The sequence below is a fragment of the Molothrus ater genome, chromosome 15, assembly GCF_012460135.2.
Source record: "Molothrus ater isolate BHLD 08-10-18 breed brown headed cowbird chromosome 15, BPBGC_Mater_1.1, whole genome shotgun sequence".
NCBI lineage: Eukaryota > Metazoa > Chordata > Aves > Passeriformes > Icteridae > Molothrus > Molothrus ater.
Window position 1 is genome coordinate 15,131,968 of NC_050492.2, and position 15,735 is coordinate 15,147,702.

Genomic DNA, 15,735 nt, shown 5'->3' on the forward strand with positions numbered 1-15,735 from the left:
TTGTGCCTGGGTATACAGTGGCTACAGCTTGGTGACCCAGGGAGGAGCTGGCAGCTGTGCACTGAGATCACTCAGCTACCTGCAGTGAGCTGCCTTACTTAAAAGTGGCAGAGTCCTTAAAATGTTCTGGCTCAAAGCACGTAGCTAAAGGCATCATTTTAGTGCAGTATTAATGTCCTTAAATTGTACCTACTCTGGAGTGGCAGCTGGGGCTGCTGAGGCCACTGAAGTGTTCCCTAGACATCCCAAGTGGGCTGGATGCTGGCAGGATGGTGTTTTCTAGCCCTCAGTTGCCTGTCCTGACAAAATCTGTGGCACTGCTGCAGGGTGTAGCTGCAGGACAGCTGTATTTTGTGCTAGAAACAGGTGTCTCTAGGATACCTGCTATTCTTCCCTCCTAACTGGACACTGGGAAGCCTTGTGGCAGGATCCTTGACTTGGCCTGTGAGTGTGTGGTTGGGCCTTTATCATTGGAAACCCATCCTCTCCCCAGGGTGGTTTTTCACCAGTGGGTGTTCTGGGCAGTGCTGTACATTCGTACAGAGCAGAGAGAGACTCCACACCTCGGTCAGGATGGGGTGGGAATGCCCTGCTCTGCTGCTCCTCTTGGGGTTGGCTGACTTCATACCAACACAGGCCTTGTGTACCTTTGTGTCTCTATTTTACATGGGTTAGAGCAAGCTGAGTGTAGAGGAAAAATGTAGTTTGTTCAGTGTGTGACAGGTGCTATGAAGATTGAGGTTTTTCATTTGTGTTTCTAGGGCAAGTAGATACTGGGGTGCTTCTGACTTCTTCTACCTGATTTGTTTCCATTCAGGGCTCACTCCTTGCTCAGAGAGGGGTTATGCACACAAAGATAATTGTGTTATTTTTAATCATCTAATAAACTAAGAGTTCTTTCCTTTCCCTTCCTGTAAATCTTTTGGAGGAACTGTAATGGGGGATGTTCTCTCCAGGGTGGGTAGCACCTGCCAAACCCATTATGTGCTCAGACTGAATTTGTAGTTTCCAGGTCAGAATAGGTGCTACTGACAATCCTAATTCTAGTTTTCTCTTTAAAGGGGGAGACATCGGTTCATGGGACTGCTGCCAGCCCCAAAGAGGGTCATGAGGAGGGGTCAGAGAATGACCATGGAGTGCCTTCGTCCAAAAAGATACAGGGGGAGCGTGGAGGAGGAGCAGCTCTCAAGGAGAATGTGTGTCAGGTAGTGTTCTCAAAGAAATCTCTTTGGAGCTATCCCACTGTAAAGTATTTTTGTGTAAGTTCTGGGACACATTGGTGCCCCAGGTAAGCCCAGATAGCCTCCAAGTGCTTATTGTTGAATTAATCAGCTTCTTGTGCTCTGTATCAAGCATGTCTCCTGCAGTAGCCTTTCTTCCTCTTAAACTTCACAGAGGTTAGGGAGAAGTGACCAGCATAAGATATATTTTACCCACTGTAGGATATCAGGGAGTTGGATGGTAAATAACAGTGGTTATACACAAACTATCTGAATTAACTGACACAAGGAAAATGTAGCATTTTCCCCTGGGGGGTCTCTGCTGGCAGTTCTGGCCAGCAGGGGGGTTGCTGCTGTGTGGGATGCTGCTGGGAGGAAAATTGCTCCAGCTGATACTGTGTTTCTTTCCCACAGATCTGTGAGAAGCCAGGGGAGCTGTTGCTGTGTGAGGCGCAGTGCTGTGGTGCTTTCCACCTGCAGTGCCTTGGGCTCTCCGAGATGCCAAAGGGCAAATTCATCTGCAATGAGTGTTCCACAGGTAGGGCAGGACTGTGGGCTTACCTGGTGCTGCCTTGACTGGAGTGATGTGCCTGCTGTAGGGCTGCTGAGTAGCTCTCAGTCCTCAGATTATTGGTTTGATGTCTGATAATGACTTTCTAATTAGAATTACAGGGTGATTTGGGTTGGAAGGGACCTTAAAGATCATTAAATTGCCACCCCTCTGCCACAGGCAGGAGCACCTTCCACTAGAACAGGTTACTCCAAGCCCTGTCCAACCTGGGCTTGAACACTTCCGGATAAGAGGCATCCACAGCTTCTCTGGAAAACTGTGCTAGGGCCTCACCACCTCATTTTTTCTTAATGTTTAATCTAAACCTACTCTTTGTTGATTTGAAGCCATTAATAATGGCTTCAAATATGTACCAGCCTTACTCTTGATTCAGACTTGGTGTACAAAGTGAATGTCCATGATCTGCTGGGAAAGAGACAAATTCTTACCTGGGACTATGGAAAGGGGTCTGGTGGGGAGGAGAAGCCTTTTTCATGCTGGAAAGGAGGAAATCTCAAAGTAGGGTTAGTGATTTTTTTTTTAAATTTTCTTTTTTCCCTGGCCTGAAGTCCCAGCTATTATAATATTTATTTTGATGTGGAGTGCTACTGCAGCTTCAGGCCAAACCAGCCTGGTGCAGAGAGCTGTTCTCTGGGATGGGTGCAGCAGGCTGGGAGGTTGTTCTGTGCTATTAGGCAGCCTGGTGACAGCATCAGGCCCTCATTTAGCCCTCGTGTGTGACCAGTGCCTTGCTCTTTCTGCAGGGGTCCACACCTGCTTTGTGTGCAAGAGCTGCGGGGAGGATGTGAAGCGGTGCTTGCTGCCCCTCTGTGGGAAGTATTACCACGAAGCCTGCATCCAGAAATACCCGCCCACAGTCATGCAGAACAAGGGCTTCCGCTGCTCCCTGCACATCTGCATGACCTGCCATGCTGCTAACCCAGCAAACATCTCTGCCTCTAAAGGTACCCAGTCCTCCAGGGTGGTCTGGGGAGTGCAGTCACCTGGTTTTTAATTGTTTCATGTCCACCTGGTCCACCTGGTTCTTTGCACTCTCTTGCCTTTGTGTCCTTGCCACAGCACTGGCTGTGTTTGCTGAGGAGTAGCTGCTCCCAGGGGAGTGGAAGGGGTGGTGTCAGAGTGTGAGGCTCAGCAGCACTCCCCATGGTCGGCCATGGCAGCTGGAATGTTCTCAGGCTGTCCCGAGGCTCGGATTCCTGCACGCCCAGCCTTGCCGCAGGCCTCAGTGGGTTTTTGAGTAAATCTCTGGAGCCGTACAGACACGCTCGTGTTTCTCCCACCTGCTCCTCACTGTGCCAGTGCTGCAGACGTTGCCTTGCTTAGCAGCACGGGCTGTCAACACAGCAGCATCAAGAGCAGCACAGGGCAAACTATGATATTGTTCTACAAATCCATTTTTTTCTATGTAAACTCTCATCTTGTAGTGAAGACACCCTTGGGCTAAGCTTCCTAAGCAAATATTTGTTTGAGCTGTTTGCAGCAATACCTTGACCTTTATCTCACATGATCAAACTTAAAAACTTTCGTGATTGCTGTGTATGTTTGCTTCCAAGGCTGCCTTTCTTTAATCCTTGGTGTCTTAAGATGGGTGACAATAAGACTAGCTCTATTTTTATCCTCAGAGTCTGTGTCAAAGTTGACTTTTTTGCCCCCATTTATCAGTATTTGGTGTAGAAAACAACACCCAGGCCAAAAGCCCACAGCCAGCCACTTCCCCACTGAACATTTGTTGACTGGCTGCTGCTTCTCAATGGTCACATTTACCCCTCTTCTCCCACCTCTTCTTCCTGTTCATAGTCTGCTGTGAGGAACTGAAAACTGAACCCAAAAACTTCACATAAACTAGGCCTGTAGGGAAGTCTGAATTGCCTGGAAGTTCTGGAATTTCAGGGTAAAATCTGATAAACAAGAGGCAAGTGCTTGTGTTTTCAGAAGCTACATGGATTGATTTCATTATGTGCAGCTAAGCACTTGGAACACCCCGTCTGTAATTACTGTCGGAGCTGATTTAGTAATTATTTGTGTATGATAGGAAGCAGTCCCAGTCTGTGAACTCTTGAACTGTTTCTGCACAGCATGCAGGATATTTTTCACTTCTAAATAATGCAATTTTATCTATGGTATAGGTATTACAGATTTTATAATTTTATATATATTTAGCTATATTAAATAACTTAATAGAAATCCAGTGAGTATATCATGGATGATCTATAAAAATTAAAGGTCAGCTTCCTTCTCCAGAGCTCATTTTGAGCATAGGTATGAGTAGAGTGTAGTTTGAGCAGGAAGGAGTGGTGGTCCTGCGGGGGCTGACTGTGTGGCTGTTGGTGCCAGGTCGCCTGATGCGCTGCGTGCGGTGTCCGGTCGCGTATCACTCCAACGACTTCTGCCTGGCCGCCGGCTCCGTGGTCCTGGCCTCCAACAGCATCATCTGCCCCAACCACTTCACTGCCCGCCGGGGCTGCCGCAACCACGAGCACGTCAACGTCAGCTGGTGCTTTGTCTGCTCAGAAGGTGAGGTCCCCTGGCCCCAGGGAATGCCCAGCCCAGAGTTCATTACAGAGGGCAGAAGCTTTTCCCATTCCCAATGTCCCAATGGGAATTGCAGAGAGCAGACTGCCTCCCTAGCTTTCCACATTTAAGTCCAGCTTCAGACTACACATTTTTTTTTTGATTTCTGGATTCTTAGAAATGTTCTTTTTTTTACCGGGAGTAGGGCCCAACTTTTGAAAAGGGCTTGCAGGAGACTATCATTCCTTTTTTCCAGGTCTGTCTGGAAATGGGGAGTGTAGGGCTTCTGCACAGGGACTGATAAACTTCTCCTATTTCTCTTTGCAGGGGGCAGCCTTTTATGCTGCGAGTCGTGTCCGGCTGCATTTCACCGTGAGTGTCTAAACATTGAGATGCCAGAGGGAAGCTGGTATTGTAATGATTGCAAGGCAGGCAAAAAGCCACACTACAAAGAAGTAGTCTGGGTGAAAGTTGGGCGCTACAGGTAGGTGAAGTTAGAACAGACTTGTCCTCATTCCTTCTTCATGCAGTGCTCATGGTGGTGGAGGTGAGGAGCTGCTCCTCTCTGCAGGGCTCATTGCAGCAGGCCTCTGCATTTTTTTTGCATGCACATTGCTCATAAAACGTGAGCTTTCTTCCTCCAATAGCCTCTTTTCTCCCCACCAGCCTTGCTGGTAAGCCCTCACACACTTTTTACCATGTCTCCATGCAGTAGCATACTTTTGAGGTGGCTGGAAGTGGGGAAGCCAGAGGTTTCATCTGCCCTTTCCTTTGCTGCAGGTGGTGGCCAGCTGAGATTTGCCATCCTAGGACAATTCCTGTCAACATCCAGAAAATGAAACATGACATCGGTGAGTTCCCTGTGCTGTTCTTTGGCTCCAAGGACTACCTGTGGACCCACCAGGCTCGTGTGTTCCCTTACATGGAAGGTGATGTCAGCAGCAAAGACAAGATGGGGAAGGGCGTGGATGGCATATACAAAAAAGGTAACTTGTCTTCATCCAGGGAAGTACGTGGTCTTACCTTCTTCATTCCTCTTTGGAAAAGTGCCATTCATGTAGCAGAGAAAAATGTCTTCTTATAACTGAGGTGAAATTAAATGTGTAGAATGAGCTGCTGCTTATGTAACATCCAGCATGCTCAGAGTGTTTGTTTAACTCCCAGAGAGGGAGAAGGGTGTGCAGATCTCAAATCTTTGTCCAGATCTGACATAGCATCTCAAAGTTCAAGTGAGCTGCTGCTGTGTCAGCTTCCCTCTGTGCAATACAGTCATTATCTTGATATAAAAGTGTACTTGAGAGTTGTGGATGTAGCTGCCTGGCATCCCTGCCCAAGAGGGCAGGCAAAGATAGCCAACAGATGGGATGCTTCATCACCCATGAGCAGGCCCTTGACTGTAATTTCTGCACTTCCCTGCTGCATTGGCCTTTTCTTCACCCTCCTCTTGAACCTTGTGAACACTGGGTGGACAGTGGCTGCCCAGCTCTGTGTGAGCAGAGGGAGTTCCTCATAACAGAGCCTGTGGTCTCTCTTAGCTCTTCAGGAAGCTGCTGTGAGATTTGAAGAATTGAAAGCACAGAAAGAACTGAGACAACTTCAGGAAGACAAAAAGAATGACAAGAAACCTCCTCCCTACAAACACATCAAGGTGAGGGGAGGTGGTGGGGGGCAGGTGCGGAAGAGAAGTCTTGAGCTCTGGTGCAGGTGATTTACAGGTATACAGAAACATTTCTGATGTTTGGGTGTCTGGCTGTTCTTGAAGATTCCTTTGATCCTCTCTCCATCCTCAGCAAGCTGGGCTGCAGTAACAGGTGCTCTGGTTTGCTGGAACAGATCTGGTCATGTCTGTGCTGTCTGTGTCAGTTGTGTGGTCCAAAGGAAGTGTCTCTGTACCTTGAGAACTCTGGGGAGAGGGCTGGTAGTGCTCAGTGTGATCAAATGCTCCATGCTGCTGATGGCAAGGTGGACAAACCAGCACAGGAGGTGGTCAGGGTGCAGCAAAGCTGTGTGGAGGGTGTGGTAACCCACAGTATCTTTTATTGTCTGCTATTGTTTTCTATCTCTTTCTGTATCAGTTGGTGACTGAACAGAAATACTGAAGGAGGTGTACAGGCTGCAATATCAGCCCTTTTCCTCTGTTTTGGGGAGCTATTCATGTTAAGGGCTGTTAAATATTATTGTTATTGTTGAGTTAGAATTGCAGCAGCAATAGCTACAGGATGGAGGTGACTTGAGAAGAGAGCTGAGGCCAAGCATGTGCCTGTGTCTGAGAAGTGGATCCCAGCTGACCAGAAACCCATTGACTCAGGGACTGTGTTCTTTTTTTACTGCTTCTGTCTGCTCCATCCCTTTCTACATGGCAAAATATGAAAGCTTAACTGATTTCTGGCACTTTTTGTATCTAGCTAGGACTTTTAGGCAGGCAGGTATATCCTGCATGAGTTACTGTGTGGTGTAAGGAGCACAACTGAATGCTGTGGCAGCAGTATGGGCCTGGCAGCTTCAGTGGAGGAAGTAGTTTCTCATTATAGCTATTTTTAGGCCTCTCTGGCTACAACATGAAGGAACTTTGAAGCAGTTTAGAGCCTTTGAAATACCCTTTTATATAAATAATGACGGTTGTGGTCATTAGTCATGGCAGCTCTTCTGAGGTCTGGGTGCAAGCTGTTTGTCTCTCTGAAAGCAAAGCAGTTTGCAGGAGCAGATGGTGAACTGGAGAGGGCTTCAGGATGGGATGGCTGAAGCTGTTTGTGTCCACTCCTTCTAAGGAGATCAGCACCTCAAGTCCATCCCAAGGAACAACCACATGAGAGGGTGCTGCAAAATATACTTGGGATCTTTCATCACATCAAACTTGTGATGAGTCCAGGCATTGCCCTGTTTTGGTTTTTTCCCAGCAGTGTCTCACAGAATAGGGCAGGTGTCTACTGGGCATATGTGGTGTGCAGTGGCCATGCTAGAACAGTACCAGTAGTGGATTGACCCAATCCTGTGAGCCTTGCCACTCTTGATGAGTCTGGGTAAGAGATGGGAAGCAGCAGAGGAGAACCTGAGTGACAAGGAAGGCTGGAGGTGGGGTGCAGTTCTAGGAGGAAGGTGGGGGAGACTGTGTTGAAGTGATTAATGAGGGGTTTCTGCAGGGTTTGTGTTTAAACAAAGGGGGATTAGGATTGGGCCAGCCTCAGACAGGCTGTCAGTGTGGAAACTCTGTGGGTGGGACTAGGTAACTTAGACGGGGGCCGGAATAGTTTTGCTAAAATCCCTTCTTTTCATGTTCTGGGAGAGGAAAGTGAGACAATGGTTCACCAAGGGAAAGAGCAGCAAGGAGCTTTTCTTCAGTGTCTCTCTCCAAAGTCCTGACTCTCTGTTGCCTGCTTTTCAGCGTTTGCTGCCTTTAACCAAACCCCAAGGACCCAGCTCATGCCACAGACACGCCAGTCGCTTCTCCACCTGGTGCTGCACTCTGCTTCCTCCTGGAGCGGTTTTTAGAGAGCTCCTTGGCTTAACTCTGAGCTCCTCTTTGGGCCTTCCAACCCCAGCCTTGTCTGGTTTGGCTTCCATTTACATCTGCAGGACAGTTGGGTAGGGAGGTAACTGCATGGTAGGCCTTCTGTCACACCTGTGACAGCTGAGAGCACAAACCAGCTTGAAGGTAACATTCAAAAAGCAGGGCAGTAAGGGAAAGCTGAGGAAAAGCATCTGACACTCAGACTGGAAAAGGTGCAGTTTGATGCACAAAGTGGTTTGGTGCTGATCACAGGGATGCTGTGTGCCCAGCAAGAGCACTGAGCTGGATGTGGGCTCAGTGATGATGGGAGGGGGACACTTGGCAGCCTCTCACCTCTCCAGGGTCACAGAATACACACTGCACACTGCACCAGGTGATGCTAACGGGGAATCTGCATTCTCCTGAGCTCTTTCCTCTAACCTTCTGCCTCTCAAAATAGCATTCCCAGGAGTACAGCTGTGCCTGTACTTGTGTCCTTCTGCCCCTCGCTGTCACTAAGTCACTGCAGCTCATAGGCAAGGGTGGAGTTCAGAAATGCCTGTCAGGGTAACCTGTAGCTCCCAAGAGCTCATGTCCCTCGTGTGCATTGAAGGTGAACCGGCCCGTGGGGAAGGTGCAGATCTTCACTGCAGACCTGTCCGAGATCCCGCGCTGCAACTGCAAACCCACGGACGAGAACCCCTGCGGCCTGGACTCGGAGTGCATCAACCGCATGCTGCTCTACGAGTGCCACCCCCTGGTGTGCCCTGCTGGGGAGCGCTGCCAGAACCAGTGCTTCTCCAAGCGCCAGTACCCCGAGGTGCAGATCTTCCGCACGCTGGCACGAGGCTGGGGCCTGCAGGCCAAAACGGACATCAGGAAGGTACCTGCGCTCCTTGTGTGTCGTTTTCTCTTGTTGTTTCTCTCTTGATCGCTCTGGGTTTGAAAACTGGGTTTCTTGTAGAATGCCATTTAGAAAAAAATTTGAATTTAATCTTTCCGGTCTTGACAAGAGTGTTTTGGGTCAGCTGACCGGGAAAATGATTTGCATGTCCCACAGGGTAAGAAAGGTGATTGCTTGGTCAGTCTGCTTGTAAGAACAATGGGACAGCGCTCAGGATTTCCAGATGGGGAATAGTGATTATTCCTCCCCCCTATTCTTGACTAACCAGGCTTATCCAGCATGAGAATCTTGTGTCAGAAATAGAAACCAGGGCTTGGATCTTAAAAAAGGGCAGTGTCTTGGACATGGCTGTTATTGCTGCTGAAACTGATTATCTCCACCTAAAACACTTGTGTTTTTTAAATGCAAAGAGCAGCAATTCTTTGGACACACATCTGTGCTGAACGAAGAAGGAAGAATGTTAAATCCAAAAGAACCCCAAACATGATAAAGTGAAACAGAGGACTGTTAGCTTAGTAAGAGAAGAATGTCTGAAAAGGGAGTAGTGGTGACATTAGAGGGAGGCCTTGATAGAAGAGGCAAAATGTGAGTCTGTCCTGTTGAAAACTTTGCTGCCTGCTGTGCCATAAATGAAAGGATATTTCTGCCATTCCATGTGCTTGTTTCACTTTCAGCAGACAGTCTGGAAACAGAAACACTCAGTTATTTAGTGGGGGGACCTATTAGCCCCACTGGAGCAGAGCTGGGGTTCTCTTTAATGGCTGGAGTACAGTCTCTGCAGTACTTCACTACAGGAGAACTCCCGCACTCATTGCAGGAGCAGGTGCTCCAGGTGCATCCTCCTGCTCCATGTGGTTGGTCCCCAAAGGGATATTGTTTTCATCTGGAATGCAATTAGGGCAGTGCTTTGAGCTTTGCAGCAAAGTGCTGTTCTTGTGGTTAACTTCTGTGCTGTCCCTGGATGCTAATTCTTTCTTTGGCACAAAGAATAACCTGATGGTCACAGTTCTTTATTTAATTTATTTTTAGTTATTTGAGCATGTGAAACAGATGTATGGTTCAGGGCTCTTGGTGAAGGTTATAGGCCAGACTGGCTGCAGAGCACAGGGAGAAATTTTTAGGAAGGAAACAGGAGCTAAGTTCTAGCAAAAAGGTGGACATCCCTCCATCCTGCAGATAATTTGTCTTGTCTTATCAGCTTGTTTTGTGTCTGGCAGGGTGAATTTGTTAATGAGTATGTTGGGGAGCTAATTGATGAGGAGGAGTGCCGAGCCCGAATCCGCTATGCTCAGGAGCACGACATTACCAATTTCTACATGTTGACACTGGATAAGGTATGTGCAAGGAATCTCCTGCCAGCATCCTGAACAGAAGTAAAAAGACGGGAAGGAAGGCATGATACTCCATCTAGCAAAAAGGTGCTAAGCATTGCTGATGAGCTGGTCTGCATTTCCTCTGAAATGACTAAATGAATTAATGTGTAATAGAGAAGCTTCAGGCTGGATTTCAGGGTTAGGAGGAAAGTCTGAACAGGCATTGCCTGAGTTTGTTCAGAAGAGGTGAGGACAGTTGTCTGAGGACTGCAGATCCTACTTCAGCTTAAGAGGCTGAATTTGGGAACATGGGGATCCTTCCCAGCAGCTGAATTTTGGAGAGCCCAGAACAAGGTTGGTGTGTGCCAGAAGAGGCATGTAAGTTATAGGCACAGCAAGACCTTCATCAGAGTTCAGATCTGAGGTCTTGCTGTTCTCAGTAGACTGATGGATTTAGTTACAGCCACAGGGTCCCCAGTGGATCCTGCAGGCCAGGTTGTTACTATGAACTCCTAATTTTCAGAGGTTTAAGGGATTGTGTCAGCTGCTTTCCCCACTTTGTCAACTCAGCGATGGAAAAATGAGAAAGAAACCATGACAGACATGGGGAGGAAACTGTAGAGTGTGGGACAGGATAACAGTGACTGCTTTGTCTTTCCCCTCATCCTGCTGCAAGTTCACACTGACCATATCTTGTTCTCCTTGTATGGCTGATGGGGCAGACCCAAGTGTTAATATCTCCTGATTGCTACAAAAGCAAATCTCAGTTGCAGCTTCCCTCTCTTCTCCAGCCCCATAACAAGCTGTGCACCAGTGTACCTCAGCTTACACACTCTTCCTGTTTTCCTTCTATACACAGACATGTAAAAAATAGGAACTGCTATTTTGCTTTTAAGCAGAAGTTGGGGCCTGGAACCACAAGCGCTTCCTTGGAAGTGTGCTGGGGTGTTTATCCAGTACTGATGCCACAGGGAGACTTTGTTTCCCAGAAAGCAACAGTGGCACTGTCCTGGCTGTTTGGGAGAGTGTCTTTGTCCCTTGAAAAGTCCTGTGTCTTTGAGGAGAAGGATGATGGCAGGAGGCTGTACTGCCGTGTGATCTGCCAGCACTGGCCAGAGGCATCAGAGCTAGTTGATTGCTGCTGATGATAGATGACTGAAATGTGGTTTTCTGGGTTTTTTTTTTTTGCAATTCCAGGATCGAATCATTGATGCTGGGCCAAAGGGTAACTATGCTCGGTTCATGAACCACTGCTGCCAGCCCAACTGTGAGACTCAGAAATGGTGTGTGAATGGTGACACTCGGGTCGGGCTCTTCGCACTTGTAAATATCAAAGCTGGTAAGGAACACCCTGTCAATGCCTGCAGTAGCCTAGGGGGTTCTGTAAGGAAAAGGGAGGGTTTGTAGCTCTCTGGAAGGGGATTTAATTTTTATTTTCATTGGGATATTCATGAGGCTTAACAGCAGCACTAACATAATGAAACACACATGGTATCAGTGGAGGTTGATACAGGGCCCTGTTACAGGATCAATGCCCTTTTTAGCTGTAAAATGTGGTAGGGGAGAGGGGTTGCACTGAATTTTCAATCTACTCAGATCTTTGGGGAGATTAATAGTTTGGTGTCCTTGTGTAGTGGTGGCAGTCACTTGTGACATTGTATTTAAAAAGTGCTTTTATTTTATTAGTAAAACATTCTACTCTAATTCATTAACAACTTGCTTGGTTTTGATCTGCTTTTGTGCCAGGGACTGAGCTGACTTTCAACTACAATCTGGAGTGTTTGGGAAATGGAAAGACCGTTTGTAAATGTGGTGCCCCAAACTGCAGTGGCTTCCTAGGAGTAAGGCCGAAGGTATGATGCATCCTTTAAGCTTTTGCTCTTCCAAATTGCCTCTTTACATAGATGTGTATCAATCATTGGTTGCAAAGGTTTCTGGATGGAGATCATTTAAGTCTGGCCATGGGAACAGTGCTTGAAATGAGTTAAATATTTGAGTTTTTATTCTGAGAGCAAGTCTTAGTCTTCAGTTATCAGAGTTGCTATAAATAATGACAGGAAGCTTTATTTTACACTGAAAGAATAAAAGAAAGAGGGTGAGTTTTTTACATTTTTTTAAATTTTCTACTTCTTATCATGACATTTTCCATAGCACTAGAGGAGCAAAGGACAGGCATGGGAAAGATTAATTAGATAACCAAGAAAACACAACTCGGCCCATTTCCCAAAGTAAAGGCTCCCAAAGTAAATTATGAGCATGCGTGGAAGGCCAGCAAACTCACATTCCTTCACACTGAAGTTGCTTTAGAGCCAGAAGGCTGCTACCTCACCATCTATTCTGCAGTAAAGTTCTTGGTTTTATTCAGGTTTTAATGAAATGACCGATTTTTGCATATCAAACAGACATAAGAAATCTGCCATATCTGTAGTTGAAAAACCACCAGCTTTTAGAACTCACTGACTTTTTGAGGGCTTTGTTTTGTAACTGTAATGTTGCAGTAACAGGAATTGATTTCAATTACCTCCTTGTGTGAGCTGGTTCTCACTGGGAAAAGGAAATAACAGGAGCAGTTGGCCGAGTTCCCAGCTGTCACCCGCTAAATCTATGTCTCAGCTGTTGGTTTGTTACAAGTGCCTCACCAAATCAGCCTGTAATCCCTCTGCTCTGGCATGTGGATCCTGTCGTGCCCCCAGTTAAGGGTTAAAAACCTCCAGCAGCACAGTTGTTGAGCCCCATCAATATATAGGGAAGGTTTTATGAATTCTCCAGAGATCAGTTCTTCAGAAAAAATTAACTTACAAAAATAAAAAATGGATGTCTTCAGAAGCTGACAGATGGGGGGAGTGGCACATCTGATGTATTTAGCTCCTTTTCGGGTTGCAATTTAAAGTTCAATTGATTTTGTGCTGCCCCTGTGTTATACGTGGTTTGACTGTCATTTTTACCTTGAAATTGCATGTTGCATGATGGAAATGAGAGAAAGGTGCCCTTTAGTTGGCATTCATGTTCCATTGTGATATCTGAGGCGACTCATTCCATCTTGATGAGATGGGCTAAGAAACAGTACCGAGAAAACAATACCTTGGGGTGGCTTTTTTTAAAAAATTCTTCTCACAATAGATGCATTTTTAAGCTTGCTGAAGATACAGCAAGACAAAACTGATTATACTCAAGTTCACTCTTAAAAGTGCCTTCTAACTGGGAGTGTGGAGGAATGTTTGGGAGTCTATGGTACTGCAGGGAGCAAGTGGGAATTGCTTAGTCCAGCTGTTAGACCTCTCTTAGACATTCAAATTAGCTCTGAAGGGATTTTCTTGTTCTCTTTGTAATTAGATGGCTGAAAATCGGTGGCATAGTTTAGGTGGAAGCGTTTCAGTGCCTGCATTTTTAGTGATAAGAAAGGCCTGGCTTGTCCCCATTGTCAGGGGGAAGGATGGTATGAAAGCAGAAGTATCCACGTGTGAAGGGGAAGGAAACAATCAAGAGATGTAACTCCTTGGTGACAGGAAAGCTGGATAGCCAACTGCAGAGTTCTGAAATTGTAGGTCTGGAGACCAAGGTTTTTAAATGTTTTGGTGATGAAAATATTATGCACGGTATTTTTGCAGAATAAATGATGTAAAAATTGCTTCACAGGCATTGTCTCAGCACACAGAGATATCCTGCATGGAGAACACATATTTGAACACAAAGAGATGTAGAAAATGGCACAGAATTTAGCTCATGTCTCCTTAGATAAACTAAAGTGATGGTGCTTTGATAAGGTCAGGACTGGGTCAAGAAGCATCATCTTTGTGGAGTTGAGTGTTCCACACAATGGGAGGCTCATCCTGGCTGGAGGGGGAGTTGGAAGAGCAGGGTTGGAGGAAGCCTTAGGCCAGAGAAGAGAGCACTTGAACCATTTAGTTGCCTGTCCTGGGTTCAGTTGTAGTTACTTCACTACACAGATAATTTAACTCTACTGATGATGCAGAGTTTGGTTGTCATTGCCGTGGGAGAGTGAGAGGATGGGGCAGTTGCAAAGGAATAACTGAGTGTAGGGGGAATGGAGATTGGATATTCCACAGTACACACCTGGAGAGGTTAAGAGCAGAAACAAATCCACCATGAGAAGGTCGTGGCTGGGCAGTCGTGGTGGAGAAGGAGCCACTGTACAGCTCAGCTGCCCCAGGACTGAGCTGTGGTGTCACACGGCTGTGGAAAAGGCAAATGGGGGCAGTGCTTTGGGGAATTTCCTGTTCTTTTGGCTAAGTGTTGATGTCTTTGTACGAGGTGCTATCTGACGTAGCATGTGTAATTCTGTAACTTTATTTGAGATAAATATACTCAATAAGGGCAGGGAAAAGCCGCTGGGAAGACTGAGTGTGCAGACTGTGAAAGTTTCAGTTTGCAAGCAGGAGAGTGTGTCCCAGAGGTTTCTTCAGGGAGATGGAAAAGCTTCAGATGTTGAACTTGATGATCTTGGAGGTCTTTTCCAACCAGTAAAGATTTTGTGATTCTGGTGCAAAAGAGCAGCACTGACACAAGAACAAATAGGTCTAAACTGATGACAGATAAATTCATACTGAAAATGGAGAGGGAAGTGGTGAATGTGAAAAAGTGCAGGAAGGCCCTGAATAGACTCTTTATGAGTCATGTGTGCCAGGAGACCTGACTGCTTTGACCTGAAGAGTCTGGGAGAGGTGGCACGAGCTCAGTGACACCAGGCAGCCCCAGCTCCTCATTCTGCTGTTACTAGTCATATAAATCCCATGTCCAGTCAAGCTTTGCTGCATGACTTCCAGGCTCTTTCAAAATAACTGGGAGCTATTTGCTGTAGTAACTTGGCTGCCAAATACCAAGCAGCACTAGACATGCAGCACAGGTCTCAGGTATAGCTGGCAGTGGGATTTGTGTCAGCAGGGTTTGCAGCAGCAAGGGAGCAGATGGATGGGCCAGAGCCCTGTGTTAACCAACATCTTTTCACCCCCAGAGCCAGCCCAGCCTGAGCGAGGAGAAGTCCAAGAAGCTCAAGAGGCGGCCGCAGATGAAGCGCAGGTCGCAGGCGGAGGTGATGAAGGAGCGGGAGGATGAGTGCTTCAGCTGTGGGGATGGAGGGCAGCTGGTCTCCTGTAAGAAGTCAGGCTGCCCCAAGGTGTACCATGCTGACTGCCTCAACCTGACCAAGAGACCTGCAGGTCAGTGCTCTGCACAGCTGGGCTCTGCTTGGCTCACAGTGTTGGCTGTGGGTGCCCTGGGTGCTGCTCGTGACCTTGCACTCTATTCACAGCCTCTTAACTTTTAGAGAAATCTTTCTCACTTGAGCAGATCTTGGTGCCCAACCAACCCAGCCCTGGTTTGCGCCCTACTGTGACTGCAAAAAGTTGCTGAAGGGGGAGTTGGTCCTTGCCTAAGAGATGGTGCTTGTGAACTGACCCCATTCTTGGGGCCTAGCAGAGCATAATCCCAACAATACCTGAAGTATTGGTCATCACACTGGCTGTTTTCCCAAAGTTGAAGACAGTTGTGAGATCACTGGTGAGGAGAAGCACTATTGGAAAATAGGAGTTAGAAAAGAATCTCTTAAATGCCTGAATAGCCATTAGTTCATGCATAAGAGAACAGTACCAAAGCATATTCTAGTTTGTGGTGAAATTAGGGCAAAAATTTGAAATAAAAAAATACTCAAAAAGTACAGTCCAGCCTCCAGCCTGTTCCCCTGCTTTCCATTTGCAAAGTCTCTCCTAACA

General features: G+C 46.9%; 1 protein-coding gene across 6 annotated transcripts in view; it reads left to right on the forward strand.

Moving 5' to 3' along the window:
* NSD1 (nuclear receptor binding SET domain protein 1) overlaps positions 1-15,735 on the forward strand; it is a 61,068-nt gene that overhangs the window by 34,139 nt on the left and 11,194 nt on the right. For all 6 annotated transcript variants that reach the window (XM_036391745.1, XM_036391744.2, XM_036391746.2 and 3 more), the window contains exons 11-22: positions 1,062-1,205; positions 1,635-1,758; positions 2,535-2,735; positions 4,126-4,305; positions 4,630-4,786; positions 5,083-5,288; positions 5,838-5,950; positions 8,403-8,672; positions 9,911-10,027; positions 11,204-11,345; positions 11,753-11,859; positions 14,979-15,183. In XM_036391745.1, coding sequence (XP_036247638.1) covers positions 1,062-1,205; positions 1,635-1,758; positions 2,535-2,735; positions 4,126-4,305; positions 4,630-4,786; positions 5,083-5,288; positions 5,838-5,950; positions 8,403-8,672; positions 9,911-10,027; positions 11,204-11,345; positions 11,753-11,859; positions 14,979-15,183 — 1,966 coding nt within the window. The remainder of the gene's footprint in view (positions 1-1,061; positions 1,206-1,634; positions 1,759-2,534; positions 2,736-4,125; positions 4,306-4,629; positions 4,787-5,082; positions 5,289-5,837; positions 5,951-8,402; positions 8,673-9,910; positions 10,028-11,203; positions 11,346-11,752; positions 11,860-14,978; positions 15,184-15,735) is intronic.